We start from the raw sequence: 11568 nt of genomic DNA, 5'->3' as shown, positions 1-11568 counted from the left end.
GAGCTGTTTTTGCCTCAGTCTCCTGGGATGTAAAAAGAGTCAGGAGCTCCTGGTCACCCTTGGCTCATCCCCTTGCCCCTCTCATTCTTCTCTCTGTGACTCTCAACGTCTCTCTCCACCGTTCTGCTATCCCGCTTTCTCTTGCTATCTTGTCCACCGATGTCCTTCCCCCTCTCTGTTTTTATTCCCATCCCATTGCCAGAGCTCCAACCCAGCACCCTCCACGGCCACTCCCAGGCGGCGGCCTCCCTCTCCGCGTTCCCCAGGTCTCCCAGTCCGTTGTTCGATCTAGAATCTACAATTGTTCTATCCAGAATCTTGCTGGCCCAAGATCGCTTCCCCCAGCATTTGTTCCTTTACTGGGGGTGGATCTGCGCGCGACTTCGGGGCCAGGAACTGATCCCCCACCTCGCTTCCTCTCCCCTCTCCACCCCCAGAGACAGAGACGCACGCTAGCAGTGCCTTTAAAACCGTTTATTTTTTGTGCTGCGAGGGCGGGGAGGGGTGAGGTGGGGGGAACGCCTCAGTAGACGCCGGGCTGGGCGGGCTCCGCGGGCTCCGGCGCCCCCGCCAGCTGCACCAGCCGCAGCAACAAGGCCCCGCTCGGCCCGTCCAGCAGGGTCGCGTTGCTCCGGTCGCTGGCGCGGACGCGGCGGGGGAAGCCGGTACCTTCCCGGCACTCGGGCTCGGTCACGCAGCTCTCTGCGGGGAGCACGGGCTGAGCGCGCTGCGGGCGGGCGCGCCTCGGGGACCGGGCCCCGCTCCCCACCCGCCCCAGACCCCGACCCAGATCAACCCGGCCCCCGCCCCCGGCCCACAGCCGCCCTGCCCCGGCCCCGGCCCCGGCCCACCCGCCCGGGCCGCTCACCGTCGTTGCAGCAGATGCCGGCGGCGGCGCAGCGGCCCCCGCCCCCGCAGGCCTTCTGGCCGGACTGGCAGGGCGAAGGCAGGTAGTTCTCCTCCTGGCAGCGCAGCGCCTCGGCCGTGCCCACGAAGCAGCCCAGCTCGTCCCCGCAGCAGATGCTGGGCCCGAAGCAGCGGCCTTTGCCCCCGGGGCCGCAGGGGAGACACTGGCGGGAGGGCGCGGGTGAGGCGGGGGCGGGAGGGGGCCGCCGGGGAGGGAGACCCTGCGGGGCGGGGGGCTGAGCCGGGCGGGCGAGGGCGGCCGGAGGAGCGCGGGAGGTGGCGGGTCTCCCCGGCTCTCTCGGGGCTCAAAAGCGGTCGAAGGAGGGCAGTCAAAATCTCCTCCGCTCCCTCGCTTTTCAGATGTCTGAGGAACAGCTGCCAGTCACAGCCCTCTGCGTCCTCCCGCTTTGTTAAATGGAACCCTCCTGCGCTATTTGGGGGAGACTTCCCCGCTCAGCTCTGGGGCCTCCTGGTGTTCACCCCTCTCTCCGCTGCCCACTACCCTCCCCTTGAGCAGACCTTCCCTCTGCTCTCCTCCCCCGCCCCCTGGCCAGAATACCCTGGGCCTTCCTCGCCCTGTCCTGTCCCGGCTCTGCCTTTGCCCTGCCCCTCAAGCCAATGGGCCTCACTGGGACCTTGACTTCTGCTAGCCCATCTAAGGACTGACCCTGAGTGGCAAGGATCTGAGCCCTAGAGGAGGGTATGAGGCACCTAGGTGACTCCAGCTTCCAAAGCCGCAGAGCAGAGGAAGGGTGGTCAGTGAGGGCTGCCCACCTCCCCACCCTAGTTTGTTCAACAGCTCAAAACTAGCCACTTGTGACCGTGGCAGAATTGAGCATGATGATTGGGTTTCCTTTAGCGCTGCTGAAGATGGATTAAGAGGGACTCACTGGACATGCAGCATGCAAGAATTGGGCTAGGTACCCAGAAGAACTTCCTTACAGGATGCTTGAGTGGCACCTCTCACTCAGGCAAGCTCAGGGCAATGGCCAGCTTCGGGGGTGGGATGGATGCTGGGGCCCATGGCTAGGAGAAGCTGGACGCTGAACGGGGAAGGCTGCGAGTGCTGGAAGGACAGAGCCTCTGAAGCTCCAGCTGGTCCTGAAGGAGAGGCCTCCATGGGCACAGAGAAGGCCTTGCTGCCCATTCTCCCTGCTGCAGCTCCAAGCCCAGGAACTAGGGAAACCTCTCTTGCCAGCATCCCTTCTCTGGTGGGGACAGTGTTCTGGAAGTCCTGCAGCCTGTCCTAGCCTGCCCAACAGCCTGGTCCCTTTTGTCCAGACATGCCAAGCCTCCCTTCTTCTGCTGGGCACTTCCCCTAAAGCCTGCCTCTCCCACGACTTCCCTTGCTAGCCCCTGCACGGTGGTGCCATCCCTGGGCCTCTGCCCCTTCCTCGCAGCCCTGAGAGAAGCCGTGGTCATACCTGTCTCAGCTCCAGGTCGGACATGGCCCTCTTGCCGCCCCTTGGGCAGTTCTGGAAGTAGCAAGCAGAGGTGAAGGCCAGCAGGCCGAGGAAGCAGGCGGGCAGTGTGGCGTCGGGCATCCTGGCACAGGTGGGCACAGTACGCAGTGCTGCTCTGTGGACTGTGCGGCGATGTCTTCGCTGGCTGCCTATTTATGTCTGCAGGTGTTCCCTCCGAAGTGACGTGGCCGCCACCCCCTCCCCAGTGGCTCCCCAGGAGCCCATGGCCTCCAGGTCCCCAGGCGTCAGCAGTGATTCAGGCATCTGGGGACGCACGTGGACCTGTGCGGGGGACGGTGGGGGAGGGGCGCCGGCCTGCAGGCTGTCACAGGCAGCGGTGTGGCGGCGGGATGACAGGAGCTGCCGCGTCTGTGATTGCGACTCTCTGGACTCAGAGCGGTGGACAGACGGGGAGTGGGGGGGGTCACCTGGAGACTGTCTCCAAGCTTTCTGGTGTCCAGAAGAGGCTGAGGGTCAACAGGCCCTGTCCCCTGATGCAGACCCCAGAGAAGGGGGCAAGGGGACCCCAGGGGTTGCTGTGTAAGCAGGTCAGGCCCCAGCCCAGGAGTGGTGGGCAGGGGACGGTCGGTATGCAGGACCCCATCTGGGGGATTAGTCCTGTGAGAGGACAAGTGACCAGGAATGGCACGTACTCTCGGTGGCGCCAACAGAGGCCATTGTACCAGCTGCCCTAGGAGAGAAAATGCTGCCTGCAGCCCCGTGTCATGGAGGCAAGGGACCAACATGGAATCAGGGGCCATTCGACTTGGTGGATGGGGCAGTTTCCTGGAGGGACTGGGGACCTTGCGGACAGCTTCTTGGCATATCCCCACCACTCCCCTTCCAGGCAGGAGTAGAGGGAGCATCTACAGGGAAAACAAGAAATCCAGACCCAGCAAAGTTCAAAGGTCAGGGGAGAAACTGACAACCAGCACCCCAATTCCTACCCTGACCATCACCCTAATTTGTGGGGACCAGGGCAGATACCAGCTCAGGCCTGGGGCCTCAAGGGGATTTGGGGGAGGGGCAAAGCCACAGCCAAAGGGGCCCAGCCTAAGAAAGCAGCCTTTGGTTTATGTCCCCAGGCTGGTAGGCTTCAGGATGGAAGTCTCCCTCTCTGGGCCACTTAAGTGGCCCTCTGATCCTTATCCTTGGACCTTAAGAATAAGGTGGACCTAAGCTAGCCACCCTGTACCTCTCAGGCTCTGCACAGCCCCTGGCTTACCCCGCCCCTAGACTCTTAGCCTCCTCTCCAGGGTGCCGGCGGGAAGCTCCAGCTGCCTCCTGCCCACCAAGCACAGAATGGGGTCCCAGGTCCCAGGGATGGGGAGCCGTGAGGACGCTGGAGCCCAGCAGCGTGTTGGAATCTGGCCTCTGTGGCTCAAACCATCATGACTAGGGTGGATCACTTGACTTCTCTGAGCCTCATTTTCCTCCTGGGTGAAGTAGGGAAAATACTTGCACCCACATCACCAACTTGTCATGAGGACTGAGATAATGTAATATATGAGAGCTTTGGAAAAGTGCCTACACCATTGTGAAGTTAATTAATTGTAGTATTGTAGTATTATTAATGCCATATTATTATTAATAAGACCTTAAGAGATTTTTCTAGAGAGAGTAGCTTCCTGAGTTAACCCAGGATGAACCTTTTCATTCCATTCATGGCCAAAAAATAAGCTTGGTCTGGTCATTGCCCTCCTGAGTCTCTGGGCTGTGGGGCAGGCCCAGGGAGAAAGTCAGAGGCCTGGCTTAGCCCAGTTGTGTGGCCTTGGTCCAGCACTTACCCTCTCTGCACTTTAGGTCTGAGTTACCAACTGAAAACTGAAGGGGTTACAGGAAATAAAGGGCTCAGGCTCTGGTACAAGTTGTGTGCTAACCAGCCATGTCTACCTGGATTATCATTCTAAGACTTGCCTCCCACACTAGGGCCCCTTAAAGACCCCAAACCCCACCTCCACACAGATGCCAGAGGGCCTGCTTCTCCCAATACCACCTTCTTGGGATCCACACTGGCTGGAAAAAGTACCAATGGTTGGGACTGGTTGCATTTCCAATATAACACCTCACAGGTCATGTGGACCCTCAGGACACTCCCACCCCTTCTTCACTTTCCTTATATGTTCCCTTTCCAAAAGTACTTCTTCACATATTTGTCACCCTTACATCTCCTACACCTTCACTCATGATCTTGATTCTATGTCACTTAGAAAGATAGTATTTAGCTCTTTTACCTGGCCTACCCTACCCCAACTTGCAACAGGTACCCTCCCATTCACCATTTTCTTGATATAATAATGTCATAATAGTTAGATCACTATAATGAGTTAGACTGCAAGCTGAACCTCCAAGCTAAACAATATGGTATCTTATAAGGACCTTTCCATTGCTGAACAACTTTTTGTTCCGTCGAGTTAATGATCACCTTTGTTTTTCATTGTCATCTAACTGCCATTTTTATTCAGAAGGCAACATTTACTCTTCAACTCCCTCCACGCAGGTTCTGCCCAAACCAGCCCCAGAAATTCCTATTATCAATGTCATAGAGTACCTCTGTATTACCAAATTTGGTGTCACGTCCATGTCCTCATTTTACATTATCCCCTAGTAGCATTCAACATGGTTGAGCAGCTGTCCTTTTTTGGCCATGCCTCCTGGCTTGCAGAACCTTAATTCTTCAACTGGGGATTGAACCCAGCCCCCAGCAGTGAAATTGCCGATTCCTAACCACTGGACTGCCAGGAATTCAAATTTGCACTTGTCCTATTTAAATATAGGCTTAAAAAATCTACCACACTGGATGTTCTTTCTCAGCCTTTTTTTCTGGCTCTACCTCTTTGACCTTGACTTCTAAATATTGGAGAATCCCAGGACTGTCTTATGTCTCTTCTCTTCTTTTGTTAGGAGATTGCTTCTAACCCCATAGTTTTTTAATATTTCCTACAAACTAATGATTCTCAAATCCATACCTCCATCCCGGGCCTCTCCCCCAAGTGCCCAATGACACCTACCCTTGGATATTCAATAGGCCCTTCTAACTTAACATGGACAGACTCAACTCCTGAGTCTTAGTTTCTCCCTGGCTCTCTCCCAGGGTTCTCCCGCTCTGCAATCACACCAGCATCCAGCCAGCTGGTCCTCCCAGAACCTGGGGCTCACCCTGATCCAATGCTCTCCCTCACTCTTTGTTAGTCCTACCTCTAAAATCTATCTCAAACTATCTGCTTCTTTCCACCCCTGCTTTGGAATTTCAGAGCTTGCTGTTTCCTTGTCCTAAAAGGTTTGCCTACCGTCACCCATCCCCAGGGTTCACCTGGTTGAAAGTGTCACCTCCCAAGAGGAGGCTTCCCTGAGCATCCCCCCTGGAGCATCCCTCACCCCTACCTCAGTTATTTTCTAACCAGGGTCTATGTTGATGGGTTTAATAGCACAACTACAATTTGAAGTTCATATGTTTGTCTGTGTATTATCACTATTTTTTGTATATATGGCTGTGCCCCCTCTAGCATGAAAGCCCTCTCCTGGCACAGTGCTTGCCGCACAGTGGATTTGCAATAAATTATGAAAAGAAGGAAAGACTCCCCAGGGAGTTACTCTGTGAGTTTGAGTGAGTCATACCTGTTCTCAAGGTTGCTTGATGTACTGACCCCATGTCTTATCTCACCGAGGTCTTTTTTTATTTCTTTACCTATTTTTTACTGCGCTGGGTCTTTGTTGCTGTGCGTGGGCTTTCTCTAGCTGGGGTGAGCGGGGGCTACTCTCTAGTTGCGGTGTGCAGGCTTCTCTTGTTGCGGAGCATGGGCTGTAGGGCGTGGGTGCTTAGCAGTCGTGGCGCACAGGCTTAGCTGCCCTGCGGCATGTAGAGTCTTCCCAGAGCAGGGATGAAACCCATGTCCCTTGCATTGGCAGGTGGATTCCTAACCATTAAACTACCAGGGAAGTCCTCTCTGAGGTCTTAAGTGACTCAGATCTGAAGATACTATATGACGTTAGAATTGTCTGAAATCTTTACATAACAAAGAGGGGCAAACCTCCAGATTAAACCTGAAATCTCAGAATGTTCTTAAAAGTATCTCCTTACCCAGAGACCATCTTTTCTGAGAACAGGTAACAATTAACTACTCCCCACTCCTGTTTCTTATTCCTCTTTTCTCAGGGTCAACCCAGTGCTGTAACTCTAATGACATCTCTGCCACCCTCGGAAGCGGGTGGCCTCATGTGCAAACAGGTCTGCTAGCATCTCATCTCCTTCCTATCAGTCTGACTCAAGGACCTTTGGCAGTGTGGTCACACAAATGCTCTGTGAGCTATGCAGAGGACCGGAAGTGAGCAAACACTGTAGGAGCCCAAGAACCAGGACTGAATTGACTCCAAGAGGGTGTGTTGAGCAGCGGTGATAAACAAGGAAAATGCTGGGCCTTGGGATGAAACTGCCTGGGGTCTGCACTAGGAGTACGGTGGAAAGAAGGCTTTCACTTCCTCATCAGACAGGAGGGAGCTGAATGTGAATACTTATCAGATCTCTAAGGGGGTTACATTAAGCTTAAAAGAAATCAGAAATGAGAGGACATCATAAAAAGGCTTCTTTGCAAAAATAACCTAAATACAAAGCAACACAACCTAGGAAAATTATTTTTGACAGACTTTCTATATTAAAAGCCTGTACAGTGGTCAGGTGAGTGGATTCCCTTCTGGGGTCTGTGGGCTCCAGCTCCAGGGCCCACGAGGCCGGCCTGGCGCACCGCTGGGCACCATGGCTGCTGCTCCCAGGGTGACCAAAGTGGCCCCCTTGGGTCGGCTGGGGAGGAGCCAGAGGAGGACCACACGCCCTTCCCCGACGCAGCCAGACAACTGACCAGGAATGCTGCGGGCCGAGGTGAGGAGAGGCTCAGTCAGGAAGCTTTGTGGGCTGAGGGGACCCGATGGGGTCGAGAGCAAAGCGGGTGGCGCTGCCTGGGCTGGGGCTTCCAGAAGGCACCTCGCTGCGCCCTCGGCGATCCCGGCCGGTCCCGCCCCGCGCACGGCGGAGCAGACGCGCAGGCACCCGGGCAACCGCGCAGGACAGGTCCCCGAAAGCCTTCAATACCTGTAGTTTGGGGAGTGAAGGCTGAGTGGGAACCTCTGAGAGAGAGGATGCAACTGGCCCGGATAAACAGCTTGTGTGTGCAAAGGTGAGAAGGAAGTGGATCTGTGTGAGTGTATGTGTGTACACGCGCGCGTGCGGTAAGGACATAACACAGGACAAGTAGGCCTGGTGAGCCCCAGACAACAACAATGCCTTTCATTGCACTATTCACAGCCTTTTACGAACCTTTCCTCTTTGAATCCCCATAAAACCCTAGGAAGGAGGAAGTCATTTTTATCTCCATTTGTAGACAGGAAACCAGAGGAAGGAGAAGTTGCCCCAGGAGGCCCAGGTAATAAAGAGCAGACACAGGCCCCAGAGTCTGTGCTCCTCGCCACTCTGCTGCCTGAAAACCCACAAACGTGACTAAACCACCAGGGCATTTAGAACTTATTTAGGGTTCAAGGTTGAAGGCTGGGGTTCAGGGATGTCAACTGGGAATTCCTTACTCCCTTCTTGCAGCTACTTTATGTCTGGGCGTCCCTCCTTATGGCAAGGGAGGCAGCCACAAAATGGGTCCTCTCCTCCAAGCCTCTGCTTTCCCAGGGAGGAGAAACTTTTCTGTCCACCTTCTGCACTAAACAGGGAAAATGCCTAAACAGGGGTGATGGAGAGCAACTAACAGTTACTGCAGGCTGACTGTGTTCCCAGCACTACCACTGTAAGCTGTGTAACAATGTCAGGAGATACATTTATCACCATTTTATTGATGCAGAAACTGAGGCCTAAATGGCTCGAGCGATTTCCTGAAGTGACACAGCCAGCGAGGATCAGGACCCCAATGCCAGAGCACCCTGAGGGAAGGTGTCCCCACTCCTGTGCCTTTCAAAGCTCTGATGGGTTATCCCAGGTTGTGATTTGCTGTTTTGTTGGGAAGAGGGAACGCCAGGAGCTCCTACACATCATGTCCTAAATGTGTTAATCTGATGCTGTCCTAACTTGCTTCAAAATAGCATGAGAAGGGTGAATTAGGTGAGGGTAAGAAGACTTCCCCGGAGAAGGCAATGCACCCCACTCCAGTACTCTTGCCTGGAAAAGCCCATGGATGGAGGAGCCTGGTAGGCTGCGGTCCATGGGGTCGCGAAAAGTTGGACACGACTGAGCAACTTCACTTTCACTTTTCACTTTTATGCATTGGAGAAAGAAATGGCAACCTACTCCAGTGTTCCTGCCTGGGGAATCCCAGGGATGGGGTTGCACAGAGTCGGACACGACTGAAGTGACTTAGCAGTAGCAGCAAGAAGGCTTCCCAGATGGTGCTAGTGGTAAAGAACCTGCCTGCCAGTTCTGGAGACTGAGATTCAGGTTTGTTCCCTGGGTCAGGTTTGATCCTTGGGCATTGCAACCCACTCTGGTATTCTTGCCTGGAGAATCCCATGCACAGAGTAGTCTGATGGGCTACAGTCCATAGAGTTTCAAAGAGTCGGACATGACTGAAGCAATTTAGCACACACAAAAGTAAGAAGAAGCAAGACTAACCATGAATCGAGAGTTGTTGAAATTGAGTGATGGATACATCAGAGTTGATTATACTAATCTGTATTTTTGTATGTATGTGGAATTTTCCATAATAAAAAGGTTTTGTTTTTTAAGTGTCAGCCCCACCTTTTTAGGCCCTGTGGTAAAATATGACAAAATATCTAAGAGTTGTAAGTTAAGCTAACAAAATGTTAAATTAAACATGTTCTGTCCTCCTACCTTGACAAATACATGTTCACAGTGATCTGAAACCCACCTTCAAGTAGCAGAACCTGGCAACCTGGGGGGCTGGTCTCTCCCTGCAGCTTTGTTCTGTTCCACATCGCCAGGAGAGGCACACAGGTGGACATTCTGGGCTCTGCCTGTGGGCCTCACAAATTACCTCCTCTCTCCTCTATGCACGCACATTTGTGCACCCGAGGTGCAGTCCACCTGGGCCACAGACCCAGAGAAGAGGACACTTGCAGTAGTAGATGGTCACAGGAAAGTTAGGCAGGGCATTCCAGGCCAAAACCTGCAATGCACAGATTCTGGCTGGGCATATCCCCTGGCCTTATCCTAAGGAGATCTAGAGATGGGCTTCTAAAGATTTCTCTTGTCTTGGTCTTAGGCATTACTGGTCCTTTGAATTTCCAGAACCCTGCCCTCAGTAGACACATGGCTCCAATGACTCAGCTGCTTCCTCTTCACCTGCCTTAGGACACGAGGGTCCAGACCAGGATACAAACACCCATTTCACTGCCTTCTGCCCCTTCCTGACCAATCCTACCTGTCCCTCATGTTCTTGAGAGTCACATGTCCACTCCTTAAGCTATAGACTGAAAAGCTCCCTCAGTCTGTAGCTAACAGAAAGGGTAACACCTTAAAAGAAAATCAGGATGAAGGGACTTCCCTGGTGGTCCAGGGCTAAGACTCCACCCTCCCAGTGCATGGGACCTGGGTTTGATCCCTGGTCAGGGAACTAGATCTTGCATGCCACAACCGAGCTCCTGAGTGCCACAACTAAGACCTGCCACAGCCAAATAATAAATAAATATTAAAAAAAAATCAGGATGCTATTATGACAGGTCAGTGGAGGCCATCCCTCAAAATCCACATTTTTCTGAAATCAGTACCAGAGTCCCATCTGCCCTTGACCTTAGCGGAACTGACGCTTCTTGCAGGTCTATGTGCTGCCCTACAGAGACATCCCCTAACCATGTGTTTCGCCGTCTCTTTCCCCACTAGACAGTGTTCCTTTCCCCAGTGTGTCCCCGGGACACTGTGTCTGGCCCTACCCTGGCTCTTCAGCAAATGGCCAATCTAGTGTGCCAGCCAGCCCAGGGGTGTCGTGGTCCTCCGTCTGCACCGGCTCCCATGGTCAAGTACAAAGTATTCGCACAGGACTGTTTCCAGGCTTTCCCCTCCTCTCTCTGCTGAGAGGATTCTGGCTTTGTCCTCCTGCGCTCTCCCCCTTCTTCCCCAGCTCGCTCTGCAGCCACTGTCTAGGATGTTGTGGTTGTTCTGGTTCCTGCTGCTGTGACAAAGCATGCATGACGCAGCGCCCCAGACGACCACCGTTTCATTATGCTTGTGGATTCTGAAGGTCAGGAGTCCCAGTAGGGCACAGCAAGGACACCTCTTCTCTGCCCACAATGTGTGGTGTCCCCATTGGAAAGAATGAATGGTTTGGGGCTGGATTCATCTGGAGACGCCTTCATGGACATGCCTGGGCTGAGATGACTCAGAGGCTGGACTAGGTTGGGACTACAGACTGGAGTGCCTGCTTGCCTATGGCCTCTCTGTGTGGCTTCTCACGCCTGGTAGCCTTGGGATAGTTGGACTTTTTACTTGGTGGCTCAAGGCTTCAAGAGTGAGTGTTTCAACAAACAAAGCAGAGAGACAGCCTCAGAAATCACTTAGGGTCACTGCTGCCACATTCCGTGGGCTGTAGCAGCCACAAGCCTGTCCACAGGGTCAAGAGAAGGAACAAAGAGCTCTTTTGGGTGGACGCATGCTGAATAATTGGCAACCCATCATTTGAAATCATCCCAGTGGTATGAAGTCAGGAGGCAAGTCTGGAGACTATGGTCTGGAATAGACCTTTCCAGGAAGCACTGAAAAGAGATATGGAAGCAGGAGCCCAAAGTTCTGCGGGAGGGAAATGGGAGGGTAACAGGGGGATTTGAAGAAGAGTTGCTGACTGACATCACACATCATGTGAAACCGCATTTTGGCAACTGAATCTCTAATTTTGCTCCAGACCGAGCCTCGTGGGCTATGGCTTTCAGGCCTCAAACAGACCAAGCCTGAACAGATCCAGCCAGGCCACCCAAACCTGCCCAGGGGTTTCTTGAGTTGAGGAAACTTCCAGGAGCTGAGACACCATCATTTCCGTTGTCTCATTACAGGTCAATCTGCTGAGGCTGCCTGGCGCAGAAGTGCGTGCCCCAGCATCTCATTTCCCCCTGTGTTCAAGCTTCCTCTCCCCCTCCTCGTTCCCAGGGGCCAGATCCCCTCAAGCCTGATCTCATTCTTGGGGTGGGAGGGAGAGGAAGGCAGGTGAGAGGGGCTCTCTCTGGGGGATCCTGGTCTCTGAGACAGGCTAATTACAGA

The 11568-nt window shown here is 53.9% G+C and overlaps 1 protein-coding gene across 1 annotated transcript; it reads right to left on the bottom strand.

The window, feature by feature from the left end:
- Positions 1–459: 459 nt before the first annotated feature.
- On the bottom strand, positions 460–2514 carry LOC122448680 (arginine vasopressin). The gene is made up of 3 exons (XM_043480172.1): positions 2331–2514; positions 869–1070; positions 460–702 (listed from the first exon to the last, which is right to left on the bottom strand). The coding sequence occupies exons 1-3, from the start codon at positions 2448–2450 to the stop codon at positions 524–526; spliced, it is 501 nt and encodes a 166-aa protein (XP_043336107.1). The 5' UTR covers positions 2451–2514; the 3' UTR covers positions 460–523.
- Between the last annotated feature and the right edge of the window lie 9054 nt (positions 2515–11568).

Source organism: Cervus canadensis, chromosome 10 (genome assembly GCF_019320065.1).
Source record: "Cervus canadensis isolate Bull #8, Minnesota chromosome 10, ASM1932006v1, whole genome shotgun sequence".
NCBI lineage: Eukaryota > Metazoa > Chordata > Mammalia > Artiodactyla > Cervidae > Cervus > Cervus canadensis.
This window is presented reverse-complemented; position numbering and strand designations above follow the sequence as displayed.

Bases quoted from the DNA above. Each gene is read 5' to 3' on its own strand.
- LOC122448680 (XM_043480172.1), bottom strand. From the start codon at position 2,450: ATGCCCGACGCCACACTGCCCGCCTGCTTCCTCGGCCTGCTGGCCTTC. The intron at 1,071-2,330 runs GTATGACCACGG...CCCTCCCGCCAG, and splicing joins CCGACCTGGAGCTGAGACAG to TGTCTCCCCTGCGGCCCCGG. The intron at 703-868 runs GTGAGCGGCCCG...TGCTCCCCGCAG, and splicing joins CGGCATCTGCTGCAACGACG to AGAGCTGCGTGACCGAGCCC.